This window comes from Helianthus annuus, chromosome 12 (assembly GCF_002127325.2).
Source record: "Helianthus annuus cultivar XRQ/B chromosome 12, HanXRQr2.0-SUNRISE, whole genome shotgun sequence".
NCBI lineage: Eukaryota > Viridiplantae > Streptophyta > Magnoliopsida > Asterales > Asteraceae > Helianthus > Helianthus annuus.
In genome coordinates, this window is record NC_035444.2 from 35,426,547 (window position 1) to 35,447,539 (window position 20,993).

General features: G+C 34.6%; 3 protein-coding genes across 8 annotated transcripts; 2 read left to right on the top strand and 1 right to left on the bottom strand.

The window, feature by feature from the left end:
• Nucleotides 1-298: 298 nt before the first annotated feature.
• LOC110894738 (ubiquinone biosynthesis O-methyltransferase, mitochondrial) lies at nucleotides 299-5,423 on the top strand. 3 transcript variants are annotated; one of them, XM_022141967.2, is made up of 10 exons: nucleotides 299-433; nucleotides 1,348-1,498; nucleotides 2,268-2,357; nucleotides 3,291-3,369; nucleotides 3,464-3,541; nucleotides 4,142-4,190; nucleotides 4,576-4,625; nucleotides 4,753-4,902; nucleotides 5,015-5,095; nucleotides 5,158-5,423. In XM_022141967.2, the coding sequence occupies exons 2-10, from the start codon at nucleotides 1,353-1,355 to the stop codon at nucleotides 5,260-5,262; spliced, it is 828 nt and encodes a 275-aa protein (XP_021997659.1). In that variant the 5' UTR covers nucleotides 299-433; nucleotides 1,348-1,352; the 3' UTR covers nucleotides 5,263-5,423. The 3 variants fall into 3 exon arrangements, with proteins under 3 accessions (XP_021997659.1, XP_035836804.1, XP_021997658.1); XM_035980911.1 differs by having other exon boundaries at nucleotides 344-433; nucleotides 1,351-1,498; XM_022141966.2 differs by lacking the exon at nucleotides 299-433 and adding an exon at nucleotides 459-510.
• A 1,626-nt stretch (nucleotides 5,424-7,049) lies between these two features.
• Nucleotides 7,050-13,930, top strand: LOC110894739 (citrate synthase, glyoxysomal). The gene is made up of 13 exons (XM_022141968.2): nucleotides 7,050-7,493; nucleotides 10,219-10,399; nucleotides 10,491-10,576; nucleotides 10,863-10,967; nucleotides 11,070-11,132; nucleotides 11,227-11,336; nucleotides 11,443-11,562; nucleotides 11,639-11,714; nucleotides 12,338-12,411; nucleotides 12,510-12,630; nucleotides 13,017-13,114; nucleotides 13,207-13,330; nucleotides 13,554-13,930. The coding sequence occupies exons 1-13, from the start codon at nucleotides 7,245-7,247 to the stop codon at nucleotides 13,689-13,691; spliced, it is 1,545 nt and encodes a 514-aa protein (XP_021997660.1). The 5' UTR covers nucleotides 7,050-7,244; the 3' UTR covers nucleotides 13,692-13,930.
• An 817-nt stretch (nucleotides 13,931-14,747) lies between these two features.
• LOC110894740 lies at nucleotides 14,748-20,993 on the bottom strand. 4 transcript variants are annotated; one of them, XM_035980912.1, is made up of 9 exons: nucleotides 20,823-20,989; nucleotides 20,708-20,759; nucleotides 19,899-20,114; nucleotides 19,674-19,811; nucleotides 19,507-19,585; nucleotides 15,837-15,911; nucleotides 15,657-15,723; nucleotides 15,140-15,196; nucleotides 14,748-15,046 (listed from the first exon to the last, which is right to left on the bottom strand). In XM_035980912.1, the coding sequence occupies exons 3-9, from the start codon at nucleotides 20,076-20,078 to the stop codon at nucleotides 14,926-14,928; spliced, it is 717 nt and encodes a 238-aa protein (XP_035836805.1). In that variant the 5' UTR covers nucleotides 20,079-20,114; nucleotides 20,708-20,759; nucleotides 20,823-20,989; the 3' UTR covers nucleotides 14,748-14,925. The 4 variants fall into 4 exon arrangements, 2 of the variants coding, with proteins under 2 accessions (XP_035836805.1, XP_021997661.1); XM_022141969.2 differs by having other exon boundaries at nucleotides 19,896-20,114; XR_004874770.1 differs by having other exon boundaries at nucleotides 15,837-16,224; nucleotides 19,896-20,114; nucleotides 20,708-20,993.

The window sequence follows — 20,993 nt, forward strand, 5'->3', positions numbered from 1 at the left end:
CTTTACTTAACAATTTAACCCAATAACTTTAGGTTAACAATTTAGCTATTAGCCCAATAAATATTCCATTGTAACCCAAACCCAATTAACCCAACCTAATTAAATTTGAGGTTAAATAAAATAACCCAACTCAACCGCCCCTTCCAAAAAATAATGTTTTGCATAGATTTAAAAAAACGAAAACCCTTTAGGGCACAATTTTAAACATGTTTTAATGACCTTTAACGTGTTTTTGATGGTTATATAATTTTTAGTCGAAACAAAAATTGGAGAAAATGGAGTATCTCTGCTGTGTCCCATGAGCCCATAAAGAGGATGAAGTTAAATGCACAACGACCGACACCTAAATGATTTCTTGGATCTTCATCATCAAATTTTGGGTCCTTTCTTCTTCATATAGCATACCAGAAATTTATTCTGGTGTCAAAATCAGGTAACTGAGTAGATAAATCTCATGTTTTCATCCCTTCAAAATGCCATCTTCAGACCATTTATTTTGTCTACATTCAGGTCTCCATCTTCATTAAATTTGTTTAAACTGCTAATTCTTGTATAGATCCTTCAAAATTTTTGTTTGCATGCGTTTGCTAATTCTTGTATAGACCCTTCAAGATTTTTGTTTGCATGCTTTTAATTCATTTTGCTGTTAGTGGTTTTTTTTTTTTTTTTTTTTGCACACCAACTTTTTGATGAAATGTTTACATAGTTTTTTGCACACCAACTTTTTGATGAAATGTTTTTATAGATTATAAGTATTTATAATTAAATAATAGATATCCGTAATTAATTTTATTTAGAAAATTTAAATTAAACTTTTTAACATAATTATTTAATAGGAGAGAAAAACAAGAAAACAAAAATTTAGGTGGCCTAGATTTGTAACATGTGTCCTCTTAGGATTTTTATTTATTATACAGTAAGACTATGCGTAGTGGTAAGGGTGAATAATGCCTCCACCTTTGGGCGTTTTCCGCAATGTGGCAGTACAGTCAGCAAGGGGCATTATTGAGCGTTTTTCTAAAATGGGTGCAGTGGGGATGTGGGTATTATGTTAAAAGGGTGTAAACAATTAAATAAAATAAAATAAAAACTAACAAAAAAAAGGTATTGGTCAAACCTAAAGAAGATAGCTGTAATTGGCCAAAACAATGCCCCCATAGCGTGATTTAAACAATGCCAAAACAACAATTCCAGCCAAACACGCCCAGGGGGGTGGTGGGGCGGCGTGTTTGGGCGTTTTCCGGCGCAAAAAAAACGCCCCCTTGGGCACGACTACGGGTGGCCTAAGTATATAGATATAGATAATATATATTGAACTGAAGATTGATTAGGAACATTGTATTGCAGTAGCTATGTTTAGCAGGATGTTTGCAAGAACTAGTTTCAAACATGCAGTTGTTGAAGGTTTCCAGCCCCTTATTCACCATAGGCGTTATGCAACTGCCGCTTCTTTGAACCAAACTGAAGTAGCCAAATTTGCAGCTATGGCTGATAGTTGGTAAGCTTGTCTACTTTTCTTTATTATTGTTAGTTAGTATGAAGAGATTGGTTTGTTTAAATATCACTACCAAATTCATGTCACGACACGAAAACAACACGAGTCACACAACTTGTTTTATAAAACAGGTCAACCCGAATTTGACATATTTAATAAACGGGTTAACGTGTTACTCGTTCAAGGGTTTTTTTTAGTTTTCCCTCTAATGATTAGTTTCCAAAAGTGAAATATTTTTCCATCTTGAAATCTTCAATACCTCTTAATTTCCAAAAACTTTATTTATTAGTTTTAACTACCGATTCTCAAGATAAATATATAGAACCAAGTTTGTTAATTGGGAATGAAAGATAAAGATACAAAAACCAATTAAGAGCACACCAACTATAATAAAAAAATGTTTCATCTAAGCCGTAGTAATTGATTGTGCAATTTATTACTAAGTCACTAGGTATTACTCATATTCACAAATAACATTAAAAGGGCCGACTTGAAAACGACACGATTCAAGTGGGTCCGACACGACATAAATAAATAGAAGGGTTGGGTTTGGGTTGAAAGCGATCAACCCGCCAACCTACTAACGCGAAAGGCATCAACCCGCCAACACGACATTATTGAGTATTGACGCACTTAATTATTTTAATCACCTCTTGTTTAATCCTTGAATTTGCAAACGAGCTACAAATATTAGCTGTATAACTTGTAAGGCCAGTGGCGATACACTTAACATTGTCAAGTGTTTAATAGATAAGATATTGTCTGTGGACAGGTGGGATATGGAAGGGCCTTTTAAGCCATTACATGCCATGAATCCTGCAAGGCTAACTTTTATTCGGTCGACTCTTTGCAGACATTTTGGGTATCGTTTTCCTTTCATCCATCGGTTATTAATTGCTTATATTATTATTATACATGTTTAGCATTCAGAATCCATAATGACATGATCACCACATAGAGAAAATGTTCTAGCACTTGCAAATAATCATATGCGATTATAATGTTTATGCAGCATCTTTTTAATCCGCTTTATACATAAACATACCACTTATCTTTCTATACTAATAAATGAAAATCTTTTTTGGACACGTGTCACCTTTTTGGTGCTTTCTCACCTTATTTTCCTATTTATCCCTTATTTTAAATAATAATAATAATTTTAAACAAAAGTATTAGATAAGAATAAATATTTAAATAAGGATAAACATTTTTTTTATTATGATCATATTAAATAATAATAATAATAATTTTAAACAAAAAAAAATTAGATAAGAATATAAACGTTTATTTTTATTATGATCATATTAAATAATAATAAACAAAAAATTAGTTAAGAATATATATTTAACAAAGTAAAATGTTATAATAAGTAGATAGTACATTAAAGTTCATTTTTAAAAGATAAATCTTGACGACTGTATGTATTAACATATGACATTATATTTTATTAAACACGTGTAATATATGAGTTTTTTTAAAGATATATCTTTTTATTATTTATTATATAAAATTATATTTATGCAAAATAAAAAAACAAAGTAAAATTTTATAATAAATAAATAGTACACCAATGTTCATTTTTAAGAGATAAATCTTGATGACTGTTTGTATTAACATATGACATTATATTTTATTTTGCACGTAACACGTGCAATATACGAGTTTTTTTTAATATATCTTTTTATTATTTATTATATAAAATTATATTTATGCAACTCGTGTAATACACGGGATTTTAACCTAGTATTGTATTATACAATATACATACATAGTATCAAAGTTGGTCTGTTTTCAGCAAGGATCCATTTTCTGCAAGACCATTTGAAGGACTAAAATTTGTAGATGTTGGTTGTGGAGGAGGTATTTTATCTGAGGTATACTCATTGTGTAGTCATAGAATAATGAATATTAATGATTAGCGTACAATTTTCTAGTAGAATTCTAACATCTTTTTGGTTGACCGTCCAGCCTTTGGCTCGCATGGGAGCTTCAGTGACAGGAATTGATGTCGTGGAGAAGAATATCACAATTGCACGTCTTCATGCGGTATGATTAATCAAATAGGTGTTGTGTTTGTACCTGATAGCTCTTGCATTACCGTTAATTTTACATCATTTTCAGCATGTTACTCTCGAGATATATTTGTCAATATTTCTAGTTGCTTATCTTTGGTTTGACTCCCTAGAAATTTGCTAATCAGTCAATTGAATCAAAACTCCAACACCACCCCCCCCCCCCCAAACAAAAAGCTAGCCGTGGCCTGTGACACCTGACTGTTGAAGTCTTGAAATTTACATCCTTTGACCAAAACAACTGTGATTTGAGATCCAAACGGAACAATTTCAGTAACATGCTCGATTGTTAGCCAAACATGATGGAAAAACAGGAGAGTTTGTAGACTAAAGTCAATGGAACTGATAAATGTATGATTGCTTTTTGGCAAAATGGTATTATGAATTAGAACTTTGACAAAAAGTGAATTGTTTCATTTTTATTCTGGGACCTTAGTAAAATGATATTGTTGTTTGTACATAGTTCTGGGATTCCCATAAAAGAAATTGTTTCTTTTACTTTGGGATAGAGGGCGCGTATTTTTGGTAATTATTGTTTTGGGTACATAATTATATGTACACTTTATTTTTTTAGGATTTGGATCCGGTAGCTTCCTCTATTGAATATCGTTGCACAACTGCTGGTACCTCCTATATGTTTTTCGACCTTTTACTTTATCATTTCATATATAAATATATATATATATATATATAGTTGTGTTCAAAGGGGACCACCAAAAAAATGGGAAACTACTAATTTTACATGTAAAAAAATCATTGAAAATCATTTTAAAAATGAATTTTTATGGGTTTTTTACATGGTTCCCCAGTTCCCCACTTTTTATGGCTCCACGTTGAATCTCACACTATATGTGTGTGTGTGTGTGAGTTGTAACACACATTTAAGTGTTATCATGCTAATGTCCTTTATGTGAAGCCAACAACATCCATTTAATCTTATTGTAATATTATCCATCTGCTTACAAATAAAAATTTGTAAAGATGCTTCTGTTGCTACTTTGTGAACAGAAAATTTGGTCGAAGAGCAGATAAAGTTTGATGCGGTTATTGCTTTAGAGGTATAATGTACTAGTCCATATCTCATGTATTCTTTACTTGAAAAATGTTATAATGTGTTCTGTAGTAGTTCTTTGATCCTTTTCCCTTAATCTTCTTATGCATTTATTTTAATTTCCTACGGATCAGGTAATCGAACATGTATCAGCCCCTGCTGAGTTTTGCAAATCCTTGTCAGCATTAACCGTATCCAATGGAGCTACTGTCATCTCGACAGTAAACCGTTCTATGAGAGCATACGCATCTACAATTGTTGCAGCAGAGTACATCCTGCAATGGGTATGATAATAACTTCTTTTTTAACATTTTTCCTTTTTTACCTGCTATTAATGTTTCCATTTGCCTTTTTGGCTTTCGAGTTTTTGTACGCTGAGAAATCATATATTAACAGCTTCCCAAGGGCACGCATCAATGGTCGAGCTTTATAACTCCTGAAGAACTAGTATTGACACTGCAGCGCGCTTCGATCTCTGTAAGCAAATAAATAATTTGAGTTCATTTTTTGTTTGGTTATTTGACCAAATTTTGTTTCAGGTTGAAGAGATGGCTGGCTTTGATTTCGACCCATTGACCGGTCAATGGTCTATTACTGATGATATTGGTGTGCAATACATCGCATTCGGCATTAGAAACGGCTAATCATTTAATAGTTTTGGGCAGGCTGGTTTTCATTTGGTTGTTTTTTCATCTTTGTATCAATAAGTTATCCCTCTGGTTGCCCTTTGGAAATGCAGTTATAAATAATAATAATAAAAAAAAGTTCCCATGGAAATTGTAATAATATATCCATTTGGAAGGTTTAAGGGGATAAAAGTGTCAGGTCTCTCTGAAACATCAGAGTTTTTGGACCTTTCTGAAGAGATTTGTTGAGTCATGGGCTAAAATTATTAAGCTGATAAACTTTTGTACCTTTTTAGGACACTTATATTTTCGTATTAATATATTATCACAAGTCGATCCTGGGTTCGAACCTTGAGTCAAACAGGTTTTACAGATAATTACACCGTTGTGCCTACGGGCGGGTGGATTATCGGGTTTTCCCAGAATTGGTGGTGGGGACTCGGGTTACTCTCGGAGTACTCCGTTTGATCCAGTGGATGCCTCAAGAGTGCTCGGAATTGATTTTGTTGGTCGTTCTAAAAATATATATATTATCACAAGTGGTCATATTTCAGTAAGGGTATAATATATCTAGGACCTTTACTGAAATACGTTAAAAGGTTAGGGACCTAATGTGTCATATCCCTAAACTGTTATCCAATTTGTACTCAAATGGAAATTTTCAGAAGAATGGTAATTTTGCTATAAGCAATGTTTTAAAATCAAGTTTTTATAGCGTACCAGATTTGGCTCAGAAACGATTTAACTGGGTGTATAGGGCGGTTCATCCGGGTTTAACTGGTTCTATCGGACGGTTCAACCGGTATGTTAGATAGAATCGGGTACAATAGGAGGTGATGTCGAATGAGTGCAGGGGCATGGGATATGTGGTGGCGATGTTGATTTGTTGATAAGTTGCTCAATCGGTTATCACTTGTAGTCAATGGTTGACACCATGATTCAAATTTGAAGTATCAAATTTCCGTATAAACGATTCTTGTTGCATCATCATCTTTCCATAAAATGTCTTCAAATATGTGTTTGATTGTTCATATCAATCTACTACTACCAACGATGTTGTCTCAGACCGTCACATCATCTTTTCATGTTCTTTTGAATTCTTTTCAAGTTTTGTTGCAATGTACTTAAATTCATCGTCATTCTTGTAATCTATTGATTAATTGATGCTCCGATATCAAGGGAAAATTATAGAATCAAGAGAAAGAGAGGTAATTGTACAAATTTGACATGTCTTCGTCCGGATTGTAACCTCCCTTTTGTACAATTAGACATATCAATGATATAAATTAACTTAAACCAAGTTGTCTCGTTAGTAATACAATTCTAATACAACTATTATATTATAACTTATTGACAATTTCAACTCTATCCTATTTGAACTTTAAACATAAAATCTGATACGCGAGCAAAAGTAGATATGTTGTAACTTTTCAGTACTTATAAGCGAAATTGCTACCTAACACGGCTACAAAGCTATAAGACAACCAAAAAAAATAACTATTTTCATTATTCACTGACGATACAATTTAAAAAGTTAATCATAATCATACATAAACATAACTACATGTGTATTTCAATATTTTTCTCTAGTAAAAATGAAGAAATTCCATTAAATAATAAAACTTATACAGTTTTTTTTTTAAATAAATGTTGTTAATATAACATAGTGTGTAAAAGAATCATTATAGGCAGAATTAAAATAAGCTAAAATCAGAAAAAATAAAAATAAAAAAAAATTAAAAAAAAAAGAAAGAAAGAAAAAGGAAAAACAGTTTCTCTAAAAGATAAACCTAACCCAATTTTGTCAATGGTAGCATTCCTAGGAATAATAATATAAAATACAAAATAAAATTTTAAAAATAATAAATAAATTATAATATCAAACTCCTACCGATCATCTTACAAGCAACTAACTCTCACATACAAATACTGAAATACACACAAAACCGAACAATTTCCAGCACCAAAATTAGGGTTTCAGAATCCAAATATTCAACAAAATGGAATATAATTCCAGTGTGATTGCTCGTAGCAGATTAGCAGTTCTATCAGCTCATCTTTCTGCTTGTGTTGAATCAAATGATATTATACCGGCGGTTCTGGATCAATCACCGGTTTCGGGTCAGGTGTTTGTAGCACCACCGGTCAATTTGAAAGGTTCGTTGATAATTGTTGATGAAAGAACCGGTAAAAAGTACAAACTTCCGGTTTCTGATGAAGGTACCGTCAAAGCTACTGATTTGAAGAAGGTAGTTTTATAGATTTTGATAACATATTTTTATCAATTTTGTAAATAGTGATTTACAATTTTATATTGTACAATATTAATTAGTAAATAACTTTTATCTTTTAATTCATAATTTTATTTAAACCCTTTAATTTTAATAGATTTATTATATGATCCTAAAATTTTAATAAAAAAATATTTTTGTTTTTTAACAAAGAGTAAACTGCCAAAATGGTCGGTTTGGTTACTTTAGTCAAAAACTCAAATCTTTTGAATCTGGGTCCGAGTGGTTTTAATTTTGTTGTCATTTCATCCAAAATCAAAATATAGTCAGATTTTTCGGTTAACATCCAGTTTTTTTTTTTTTTTTGTCGTTTTCCTCTCTTTTAATGAAGGGCGAAATGGTCTTTTAACGTTTTATTATAACTAATTAAAAAAATCTTACCATTTTGCCCATCGTTAAAAGGAGGAAAAAGACAAAAAAGCTGGATTAATACGCTGGATTAATACTGGAAAATCTGACCAGGTTTTCCGTTTAATGGCAATAAAATTGAACTCATAGGGACCCAGATTTAAAAGGTTTGAAAGGTTTGAGTTTTGGACTAAAGTGCCAAAAGTGAACAAACCTCATGGACCATTTTGGCAGTTTACTCTTTAACAAATTTACATTACAAGACCTGAACTTTCAGAAAGTTACCGACACTCTCTACTTTAAGCTGCAATGGTTACCAACGAAGTATAGATTTCATTATACAAAGTTACATATGTTGCGCTATGTTTTTTTTTTTTTGCTATACAAAGTGTCGTTACAATATTGATACTATAATAAAACGAACCAATAAAGCCATATTATCGCCACAACGTGCGAAGTCATATTACTAGTAATTACTCTAGAGTAATTGTATAATTACGATGGTTATATATGTGTCGATTTACTTTACACTAGTTATATAATTACTCTAGTAATTACTCTGGTTATATAACTACCAGGGGCGTCTCTGAGAATTCATATACCATGTTCGAGCTCGAAAAAATGTGCCCTCCCGTAATGTTTTATTATTATTATTATTATTGTTATTATTATTATTTATTTATTTATTATTATTATTATTTATTATTATTATTATTATTATTTAAAATCAAATGTGTATTGGGCTCACTAAATCAAATGGATATTGGGCTAACTTCTAAACCATAAAAATTGTTTTGTAAATGGGCCTATTTTGGAGTTGGTATGGGTATGCTATTTAAAAAAAATTAACATGTATATATATCGGATTTAAGAAAAAACACGTGCCCCTCGAAATTACTGGCCCTGTATGGTGGTCCTCCCCGCACACCCTCATCACCGCCCATGATAACTACTAACATAGAGTCATTTTTGTAAATAGATGTTTGAGTTGAATTAGAATTACTCTACAATAATTATTATATAACTATGCTAGTAATTACTCTTAGTAATTATATAATTTTATATGACTACTCTAGAGTAATTTAGGATATGTTTGAAACTACGCTAGTTATAATTACTCTAGAGTTATTATATAATTACTTTAGATATATAAGTTTATTCTAGATATGTGTGATATGGTGTTGTATTGTAATTTTATTGTATTTATCTGGTGCACTGATTTTATGACAAAACACAAAATATTAAATTAGAGTGAGAATTATTAATTTTGGAGGTATAGTTAAATCTTAAGAACTGGACAAATAGATACAAAAATTAAATATATAAATAAATGCATAAATTTTGCAGGTATAGTCAAATTTTAGAGTATAATAACTGAAAAAATAAATTATGAAATTAAAGAGGTTGAGGGTTTAAATCTGCAAGGTATAGGAGTATTTGGGAATACGTTAGTTTGCCGTTCAGAAAAGACGTAAATAAACGTGTAAGTTAAGGTCATTAATGATTTACCAGTTGTTTATACTAGGGCTGGCAATTCTTACACAAGCACAATAACACGACACGAACCTACACGAAGTCATGTTTCGTGTTTGACCTTAACAGGTTTCATGTCTAAAACAAGTCGACACGATAAGACCTTAACAGGTTTCATGTCTAAACAGGTTAAAACACGTTAACCTGTTAAGACCCGTTAAGTACATGTTTATAATTAAAAATAAAAAAATATTATATGTGGGTGTGGACAGGGGGTCATCATTCGTGGTACCTGAGATGAATTATACACAAACACACGCCGTTCTTTTTCCACAATCCAATCCCTAATTTTTAAATCTCTCTCACAAACACCACCATTCCCTGTCCGGTTCACAGCTTCCCCAATTCGGCCGTGTTCGTGTCTTAAACAGGTCGTATGATACGTTGGTAATTTTTTCGTGTCTTAACAGGTCGTTTTGTGTAACCTGTTTATTAACAGGTTCGTGTTTGTGTTTCAAAAATCTGACACGATGAGATTTCATGTCGTGTTCGTGTTTACGTGTTTCGGGTTCGTGTCTTATTGTGTCCGTGTCTTAACAGATCGGGTTAACCCGTTATGCCTGCCCGACTTTATACTAGAAATGAAATTTGGGTCGAACAGTTTGTCACATTTTCGAGATCTTTCTGTCTACTGCTTATTGGCCCGTAACTTCACTTGTATCCCAAGTTATGCTACTTTTTATGTTTGGGACTTTTCTGTCGTGTTTTCCTCTGTCTAGCTGGTCCAAGTAGGAGTCTAATAATCGTTTCGATAGTTTTTTAGACGATGAAGCTAAAGGTGTAATAATATAACTTGTTACAGATAACAACAGGAAACAATGATAAGGGTTTGAAGCTTTATGACCCAGGCTACCTTAACACAGCTCCTGTTAGATCATCAATCTGCTACATTGATGGTGACGAAGGGATCTTAAGATACAGAGGCTACCCGATTGAAGAGTTGGCAGAGGGTAGTTCATTCTTGGATGTAGCATACCTTTTAAGTAAGCCCTATAAACATGATCAATACTAACAGTTCAATGTACATGTTCTCGAATTTTGTGACGTGTCTGACTAATGTTTGTTTTTTTGCAGTGTATGGAAACTTACCTTCTCAGAGCCAGTTAGCCGATTGGGAGTTTTCTGTAGCACAACATTCAGCTGTTCCACAAGGAATTTTGGTTAGATGGTTTTATATTCAATCTTGCTTGCAAATTTGGATAAATAATGTTAGGTAAATACCATAAAAAGCCGTCATGCTTTCTTATCTTATACAAAGCAGTGTCCCAGCCTAAAATAAGGAAGTATGTCGGATTTTTATGGTATTAACCTAGTAAAGTTTTGTATAAAAACTTGAGAACATATTTATCATGGTGACTTTGTTTTAAGTTCCTTTAGATAATTGTTTTTCCGGTTTCTTGACGTGGGACGATTTTCTATCTTAAAAACGTAAAACGTGTGTGGCAGGATATCATACATGCCATGCCTCATGATGCTCATCCAATGGGTGTTCTAGTCAGTGCAATGAGCGCCCTTTCTGTATTCCATCCCGATGCTAACCCTGCTCTTAAAGTAAGTAATTCCACTTTCAAACATTATCAACTCAATACGCTGATTTTCGGTTTTTTCTATATCATTTTGAATACATTCTCAGTTTTTACTTTGTTGATATAGGGTCAAGACCTGTACCAGTCTAAGCCAGTGAGAGACAAGCAAATAGTGCGCATACTCGGGAAGGTTTGACTTTTGACTTTGATTTTGACCTGTTTTTAAGGCTGTTTATCGTACTTTTTTTGATGATTTGAGCTTATACGTTATTAATTAATCACAGGCGCCAACTATAGCAGCAGCGGCTTATTTAAGAATGGCAGGGAGGCCTCCTGTTCTTCCTTCCAGCAACCTTTCGTACTCGGAGAACTTCTTATACATGCTAGATTCATTGTAAATAACATTATTACCTGTTTGGCTATTTTTATTATGGAAATGCTATCGTTGCGTATTTTGATTATGTAAACAAAGTTGAGATATACACTTTATAAACTTGCAGAGGTGACAAGTCTTATAAACCAAATCCCCGACTTGCTCGAGTGCTCGATATTCTCTTTATTTTACATGCTGAACATGAGATGAACTGCTCCACAGCAGCAGCAAGACATCTTGCATCAAGGTATTGAAATTGGACAATTATATTGAGACAAATTAAAAATAGAAATATAAAAAATAGTTTTCTGATGTGCATGCAGTGGTGTTGATGTATACACGGCTCTTGCTGGAGCTGTTGGAGCATTATACGGGCCTCTCCATGGTGGAGCAAATGAGGTATGCTGATATTATTTATATAGACAGTTATTGTGTTTTATTTTATTTACAAAAAAAAAAAAAAAAGAATTATTACAAATGACAAAGTAAAGTTTTAAATAAACATGTTATAGAAGGTTGTATCATGTATGCATAAAAAACACTTAGGGTTCCTTTTTTCAACACATTCATGTTTTTTTTTTTTATAATAAAGAGTTAAATGCCATTTTAGTCCATGTGGTTTGGACCATTTTGCCAGTTTAGTCCAAAGGTTTGAGACGTTGCCATTTTAGTCCAAATAATTTCAAGCGTTGCCATTTAGTCCATCGGGTTAACTCCGTCCATTTTTTCTGTTAGCTAGAAGGGTAATCCGATCATTTTATATGGTCGAATTGCCCTTCTAGTTAACTTAATTACATGTAAAATGACCGAAATGCCCTTCTACCTAACAGAATAAAGGGATGGAGTTAACCCAGTGGACTAAAATGGCAACGCTTGAAATTATTTGGACTAAAATGGCAACGTTTCAAACCTTTGGACTAAAATGGCCCAAACCACAGGGACTAAAATGGCATTTAACTCTATAATAAATGAACCTGCAAAATGAATTTATTTAAATTTCTTGTGGTATCTTTGTGTCACAGGCGGTCCTAAAGATGCTAAATGAGATTGGAACTGTTGACAATATCCCAGAGTTCATTGAAGGTGTGAAAAACAGGTTGGTTTTTTTCTCTGATATAGTTACTGAACCGTCGACACAATAACCTAGTGAATGTGAACTTAACGATGATTGTTTTTCACGGTCGATGTCTACAGGAAACGAAAAATGTCAGGTTTTGGGCACCGAGTGTACAAAAACTATGATCCGAGAGCAAAGGTTATTAAAAAACTAGCAGAAGAGGTTTTCTCAATTGTAGGCAGGGATCCCCTTATCGAGGTATTTTGAAGTTTATAAAAGAGTTAATTACTGTTTTCGTCCCTGTGGTTTGTCAAAAATCACTATTTTAGTCCATTACTTTAAAAATTGCTATTTCAGTCCTTGAGGTTTCACTTTAGTAACCATTTCAGTCCCTGTGGTTTCACTTTCGTAACCATTTCAATCCATTATTATGTTAAGTATAGGGACTGAAATGGTTACGAGGTGGACTGAAATGGTTACGAAAGTGAAACCACAGGGACTGAAATCGCAATTTTTAAACTAATGGACTGAAATAGTGATTTTTGACAAACCACAGGGACGAAAATAGTAATTAACTCTTTATAAAATGATATCTTCTTGTTCATATTGTTTAGGATATTCATTGATTAACGTGCTGTCAACAGGTGGCTATTGCGTTGGAACAAGCTGCATTATCAGATGAGTACTTTGTTAAACGAAAGTTGTACCCGAATGTTGATTTTTATTCTGGGCTAATTTATAGGTATGTTGTTATGACGTTTTCATCCATTTCCGTTTGCTGATTAATAAAAATTATAAAATTGTATATCGATGTGCTATATGTTTTGCAACCAGGGCAATGGGTTTCCCAACAGAATTCTTTCCTGTTTTGTTTGCCATACCTCGAATGGCGGGTTATTTGTCACACTGGCGCGAGTCCCTTGATGATCCCGACACAAAGATCATGAGGCCCGCACAGGTATGTTCAGTTTCCACCTTTTTACTTTTGAAACGGGTTGATTTGGATTGCGTGCTATCTCAAAGGGGTTAAATCAAAGATTTAGCTACGAAATGAAACGATGTAAATGGGATAAAAAAGAGTTTGCGGGTCAACCCAACTTGTACTAAAAAAACCCATTGCAACACGTACCTATTCACATATGTTGCGACGTATATATAAAACCTTGGTGGGATGTCCTTAGGTGTACACGGGTGTATGGATGCGACATTACATTCCTGCTCAAGAACGGATGTCATCACCTGGAGTTGTTGCGGATAAACTAGGACAGGTGTCAGTCTCCAATGCCACAAAGCGGCGGTTATCGGGGTCTGCGGTTTGACTTGGTTGTCATTGTGCGTTGACTTTAAGGGAAGTTGAAAGAAGGCCGGGCCGAATCTTGTTTAAGTTCCTTTTCATAATTCATTTTAATGATTGTTGTTTGGTTCTTGTACTATATGTATAATCAAGGCAAGGTCATGTTGAACTGTTGTTTTGATCTACGAGTCACCAGTGACGCTTGCTCATCATATGAAATTTATATTCGGTTGTTAATGGGTAATAAAAACATCTTACTCGCTACAAGTTAAAATGTCACACTTGGAATGCAAAAGTTAAAAAAAATACTTTAGACTAAAGTTTATGACTTATGACACCTGTTGTCCAAAAGATCCTATGCATGCCAAAGATTCTTCCTTGAACTAAGGTTATACCTTGGGTTGAATTAGTGCGCGTCTTAGCACACAAGAGAGGCGTAGGCTAGAATGCACGTCACACTTGGAAGCTGGAACATCGGAAGAAATAAGCGAGCTAGAAAGATATTTTACCGATGATAAAGAACCAACTTCCATTTAGGAGTAGTCTTTCTTCTAAAATAGTGCAAGCGCGCTCGTACACACACAAATGATAGGAAGAAATCTCATATTAGTTAAGAAAACTTTGAAACCCAAATGAATGGACCCCCTTATGCCACATGTTACACATTTTGTTGACGTGTTACGGGTAACATCTTTTGCAGACTTTCAGCTTTTTCTGAAAAAACAAAAAGTATAACAGACCCAATCTCAACCCTTGATTTGTATATTATATCCAAATAAGCTATTTTATGCGTTGTTTTATGTGTATGCTTGATAGAAAACCCAAGGATCCTGCTATTTTATACCTATAAAGCGTTGTTTTTTGTGTATGCTTGATAGAAAACCTAAGGATCCTGCTATTTTATACCTATAAAATATCGCTATTTATATTAAAACAGAAAAAAGAAACAAAAAAACCTAAAGTCTCGCTATTGCCCGCTATGGAGGCGCCAAAATCAAATAGCGACACATAAGTGCTACGCTGCGTTGTTCGCTATAGCGCTCGCTATGAGTGCTATTAATAACTATGTTCTAACCAACACTTAAAAAATTGAAATTGAATGATATGCATGTCAAACTGAATACTTTTGGGATACAGATTATCAAACATATTGGTTGGTACAACACTAGTAAAGAAAACTGGGTGTATTAAGTAAATAGAGAAACAAACACTGACTTTTGAACGTTTAAATCATTTTTTACGCGACTTGTATACGCTTTTCAGAATCTCCTTGCTGTTGGTGTGCTAAATTTGGAACTAGAGGCAGCAGATTTTCCAGGTAAATGAGTTGGTTTCCTTATAGACGGGTTCGAATGAATTGGTCTCCTTGCTGTTGGTGTACTGTACAATAAAATTAAGATTTCAACCGTTGGGTCACGATCCATGAAGATGGGTTATTATTTCTATGTAGATATTAACCAACTAGAAAGATACCTGCGATTGTTATGCACCGTAACCTTCTTCATAGCAGATCGGTTTTGGACCTCTCGGCTGTCAAGAAAACAACCAAACCAGATAATAACTAGCGCTGTCAAATGTGTAAGGTTGGCGGGTTGAACTGATGAACCCGAACACGACCCATACACTTATTTGTGTCAAACATCCACCCTAACCCAAACATTTAAGATCGTGTAACCCGAACACGGCCTGTGTAACCCAATCATCTAAACAAGTCAAAAAGGGTTGACGGGTTAACAATAGGTAGTAATCAGGTTGTAAACGGCTTAAATGAGTCGTAAACGAGTTGGTTGGTTGAGCTTATATATAATTTTAATATTTTGTATTTCTAATCATAAACGGGTAGGCGGGTCAACATGTTAATTAAACAGGTTATTTTCATGTCATGTTTCAGGTTATATCATGGATTGCCATCTCTAATAAGGACTTTAAGTGATAAAATAATATATTTTCAAAAATGAACCATAAATATTTCAATGGTGGCAACAAGTACCTGTTAAGAAATTCTTGTTTGGCCTTCTTCATTATGCCACTCTTTGTATTGCCGCTGCTACCGGGGCCTACAGAAGTCGCATAACAGTCACATTTCACAAAAAAAAAAAAAAAAAAAAAAAAAAAAAAAAAAAAAAATTGAATGTCATAAAGCTGCAAGCCTGCAACTTGTATAGGGTACCTCCAAAGAAGCTCCTTTTATAGCTGCTGGAGGGAGGCACCTTGGTGCACAGTTGAACTTGCCGACTTTGTTTCTCTGTCATAACATAAGAACGATTAACGTAAGATAACAATATATACAACATATATAACAGAAATCATATTCATAGAGAAAGTTAAATTTCATTCCTAAATTACCCTACGGATATAAAGATATCACAACTGAAATTTCAAATAACTTAATTTTTTTTGAGCCGTGAATATCATCATCACTAGTGACCTCAGAGTCTTGTCTTCATTCATGATGGGATTATGAACAACTTCATCTTCCTTATCTTCTTAACAGATAAAAATCGAATCCGTTAAATGATCACTTTATTTATTGGTATCCCGTTTCTCACTTTCATCATCTGCAAAAGTCACATCTTTGTTGATGACTACTTTCTTTGTTATTGTATTGAATGACCTGTACCCACTTTCTTTGTTATGTTTTCTCCCATCTTAAAAATTGATGCAGTTTCGCGTGCAATCAAATGACTCAAAAGCGAAAAGCGTAATGATTAATCAAAGACGATAAACGAACCGAAAGGTTCAAGGACAAAGTTCTTCATTTAAAAGATAATCAAAAACTGTCTAAACAATAACCCTAAACATCCTATTTATAAGATACGAATCATAGTTCAAAAGGAAACAAAATAAGATAAAATATTAAATTCAAATAAAGCGATAATTAAAGAGACCAGGTCTATCTGCATCAAAAATACTTGTTGAACTCATTAGAAGTACATTCACCACCTTTAAATCTTAATAAACCCAAATAGTATATGGCTAAATAAGTAAAGGTATGAAAATACCTATCATTGCCACTTGACATGATACACGACGTAGGACCACATATACGTTCAAGAGGTTTTGTTGCACTTTGATTTCTTCTACCAACAAGAGACAACTTGCATTGTTTCCAAATTCAAGGTTTTAAAACATCATATGGTCGTACGAAAATGCCACAACTAAAACTCCTCTTTAATAACAACACTATAACAAGAATAAACACCACACAAAATGTTAACTCAAAACACTAGTTAGTGGAGCCTCAAGCGTGCCTCTTTTGTCAAAAAGGAAAGTTGAGTATATCAAGCCAATGCATGTTATAACCTATTCTAAGAGTTAAGACCCATTCCTAGTGAGTTAGTCTTCACATCTGGCACATACAAAGACATCCCGAATATACTAATGATTTCCATTTCTCAACTTGATAAGAATTCCTCCTTTCCGTATCATCGAGCTCTATAAAGCAATCCTTATTCTACACATATGATTGGTACACCTGGTGTCAAGAAACCATGTGCACATGGGCGAAGCTTTTAAGGGGCGGGAGGGGGCGGCCGACCCCCCAAACTTTTCGCTCAGTTGTGGAGAGTATGTAGTTTTCGTATAGAAATTTTTGGGTATATTCATTTTCGACCCCCCAGTTTTATAGAAACTCTTAGGTCCGGTGACTTCCGCTCCCACGGTCGAAAATCTCAAGCTTCGCCACTGCATGTGCAGTAGCATACTCTCCATCTTCACCACCCCCTTTTACACAATATTTGTTTGTTTTCTTTTTCCTCACCAGCAAAGCAGTTATATTCCTTGTTCTGCATTTACTAGAAATCTAGAATAATATTCATATAATTGACATATATGAGTATAAACTTTGAATTCTTCATAACTTTACCACGTCCACAACCTCTATAACAAGAGATTTGCTGAAATTTAAACTGAATCTCTCATGGTCGATGTTATGGGTTGAAATAAGAACAATACAAATAGTGACCCAATTCGAGATGGGTTGATCTCCAAGAACAAAAGTTTAGAAGCCTATTTTATAAAACGAACATCGACTAATTAAACAAATGCAGAAACAAGATACTTAAATTAAAACTTAGTGGGAGCAGTTATCCCCACTTCTTCCTGGTTTCGTGGACCAGCCCCATCCCCTAAACTTTCGAACATTATTATTTGTTTTTTTTTTCCGATTAATTTCCCCCATGTTCCTATCAATACATCGACAAACGACTTCTCCTCAAGTCAGACAAAATGGAATTATTGTGCCACGCAATAAGCCATTCAATTATAGGATGAGATCGAAGATCAATTTCCGAATCTGTGGTAATCGGTAAGAGAGCTAAAGGTGTCGCGGGAACTTGAACCGCTGCAGATTTCAGCAAGGATACAAGGGAGACCGGATGAACTCGTGAGTCTGGTGGTGCTTCGAGTTCGTAAGTGACTGCCCCCAACAAAGAATTGATGTGGTACAGTTTTTAAATGTTGATAAGGCTGAATTCGAGAAGAAACTACATCTCCAACCTCAAAATTCAGTTCACGCCATTTTAGGTTGACCAAGGTTTTCATGTGATCCCTGTTTGTATGCAAATTGGTAGACAACAACTTCACGCTATCTTGGGTTGTTTCTAAAACTGCGATCTTAAATTGGACACCCAAAACATGAGCAGATCGATCTTCGTGATCGCTAGGGCTGTCGTCAGGTGTTTCCTCTTTAGCCAAATCTGGTCGTGGGTCGTGGGGCTCCTCCCAAGATTCCTTAATAATCCACCAAGCCTTGATCTCTGCGATATCCTTCCGCATAGAGTCTAATCTGGCTACAATTGATGCTAATTGAGAAGCAAGCACAGCCTGATCAGTTGATGGTAGAATCGGACTGGTTGGGGTGGCTAATTGAGTAGAAATTCCTTCCTTCAATGACTCTCTCGTATCCAACTTTACATCCAATTGTGTGGTGATGTGATCGCAGGAACTGTACCAGGTCTGCACCACCTTCGAATTTCCCAGCAATGAAACCATTGATATAATCTAAAATTCCAATTGGATTGAAATAAGAACAATACAAATAGTGACCCAATTCGAGATGGGTTGATCTCCAAGAACAAAAGTTTAGAACCCTAATTTTTATAAAACGAACATCGACTAATCAAACAAATGCAGAAACAAGATACTTAAACTAAAACTTAGTGGGAGCAGTTATCCCCACTTCTTCCTGGTTTCGTGGACCAGCCCCATCCCCTAAACTTTTAAACATTATTATTTGTTTTTTTTCCAATTAATTTCCCCCAGGTTCCTATCAGCACTTGTCACAACAACCTTATTGTTGTAGTAAAAACCACCATATGCTCATCCTCTAGAAGGATAACATGGCAAAAACTACTTCACTAGAAAACAACCCGCTAAGACTGTGCGGTGTGGGGCTCGTCCCGGAGCCGGCGAGCTCCGTCCACACCGCCCCCCTCCGGGTCGGCACATCGCCAAAGTCCTCCTCCTGCCATTCTCGACGCTCCCCTCTCTCTTTCTTCTTTATACTAACACACACACACACACATATATAAATATATTGAGGCTCATCCCCACACCCTAGGTCCATCCCCTTTAGGCTCATCCCCACACCAGCTTACGTGGACGCCTACGTGGCGGATCATCCTTTGAGGACTACCCTCCTCCACACCAAATAGCCTGACTAAGACCAACTAAAAACAATACAATGAAATAAAATCTAAATTAAAATTGACTTCAGCATCGTGAAATGCAACGTAAAGTTCACTAAACAAAAGTCAGCGGTGCAAGAAACAAAATCAAGTAACACATGGCAAAAAGGTGAACACAAAATGGTCCCCAAGCATGATAAATGAATAACTTACTGGCATCTTCTTTTTTATACAATTGCTTTATTCGTTCAAATGATTTCTGTTGAGCCTCCTCCACGTCCTTTAACTTTGCCTGCAAATTGAGCAACCTACATATTAGCATTGCTATTTTTCACTAATAAAATAAACCCATAAGTTGGTGGGAAAGAAAATATCAACACCTCATACAATTGTCTCCATTTAAACGAAACTCTCTTTTCTTTCATTCTTTCAACTACAACATTGGTGCTCTTAGAGCCAAACTGTTGCGTGTAAAAGTTCTTCCACAGCTTATTAGTAACTGGGCTTAAATCCCGGTCCTGCATATCATACAATATTAAAAACATCTCGAATATAAACACTCATCTAGTTAGAAAAAGACTATGTCAAAAGAAATCAATTACCACGGTTGAATCCTCAATATGCGTCAACTGTTCTACAGTACAATGCGGTAAAAACAGGTCTAAAAGATACGGGTCCGTCTCTCCCACATCACCTAAATACCTAACATTATCTATAGCTTTTTGAACACAAAGATCAACCAAGGTAGGGATTCTTCTTATCGGCTTTGTACCCCATTCTTCCATTGTTTGGTGACTTGATCTCTTTTTTGGTTTACAGCCCTGAAGCAAAGCATTTAGAAGTTATTTCAAAACACAAATCAAAATTCTTACATTCATTCTTTTAAATTAAACAATAAAACTTTAAATGTTGCATTTATTTTGATATCAAATGGTGAAATTGTTACAGTTATTGTTAGTTATCAAAGACAAATTATAAAACTTGTGTGATTCTACCTGACATGACACTATGATACAAATTCAAACGTCAGCCCTAATTTTATGCTCAGGTTATTTCAACGAAATTTTATACTATCAATTACGTATTATTAACATATTAGGTTAAAAAACACGTTTAAACCCTAACAATTCAGATAAACTAGCCGATCTTCGAACAAATTTACGATTATGAAACAGAATAATAACTAGATTAACGATTTACGAACAAAATCAGGTCAAACTCCGGCTCAATTCGTTCGCGAATTGATAGATAACGTTTAGACACATTAAAAACCCTAACGATTCTGATGAATTGTTCGAGTTTCGAACAAATTTACGATTCTGAAACTGATTAAGAACTAGATAAACGATTTACGAACAAAATTAGGTCAAATTACTGGCTCAATTCGATCGGAGAAAGGATAGATGACGGTTACCTGTAGCTGCAGGCGGCGTCGGAGACGATGATCGGAGATCGGAGAATAAACGCTGTTGTAGACAAAGTTCAGACGTTAGATTGAGAATTGAAGAAGATCGGAATCAATCGATTACCATAAGAGGCATGACGATCGGAGGCCGATGAAGATATTTTCCGGCCGGTGGTGTTACGGTGGCTGTGCTACCAAGGGCAATATTGGTATTTGTTATTTTGTTGGTGCTATTGCTGTGGGTGAAATAATGTGTTTAGACCCTCGAGTACTTCAAGTGGTTTCCAGTCCGGCC

Bases quoted from the DNA above. Each gene is read 5' to 3' on its own strand.
- LOC110894739 (XM_022141968.2), top strand. From the start codon at position 7,245: ATGGAATATAATTCCAGTGTGATTGCTCGTAGCAGATTAGCAGTTCTA. The intron at 11,563-11,638 runs GTATTGAAATTG...ATGTGCATGCAG, and splicing joins GCAAGACATCTTGCATCAAG to TGGTGTTGATGTATACACGG. The intron at 12,412-12,509 runs GTTGGTTTTTTT...CGATGTCTACAG, and splicing joins ATTGAAGGTGTGAAAAACAG to GAAACGAAAAATGTCAGGTT.
- LOC110894738 (XM_022141966.2), top strand. From the start codon at position 474: ATGCCATCTTCAGACCATTTATTTTGTCTACATTCAG. The intron at 2,358-3,290 runs GTATCGTTTTCC...GTCTGTTTTCAG, and splicing joins ACTCTTTGCAGACATTTTGG to CAAGGATCCATTTTCTGCAA. The intron at 4,191-4,575 runs GTACCTCCTATA...CTTTGTGAACAG, and splicing joins ATATCGTTGCACAACTGCTG to AAAATTTGGTCGAAGAGCAG.
- LOC110894740 (XM_022141969.2), bottom strand. From the start codon at position 20,078: ATGGAAGAATGGGGTACAAAGCCGATAAGAAGAATCCCTACCTTGGTT. The intron at 15,912-19,506 runs GTAAGTTATTCA...ATGTTATGACAG, and splicing joins GTATAAAAAAGAAGATGCCA to AGAAACAAAGTCGGCAAGTT. The intron at 15,197-15,656 runs GTACTTGTTGCC...TTTTCTTGACAG, and splicing joins AAACAAGAATTTCTTAACAG to CCGAGAGGTCCAAAACCGAT.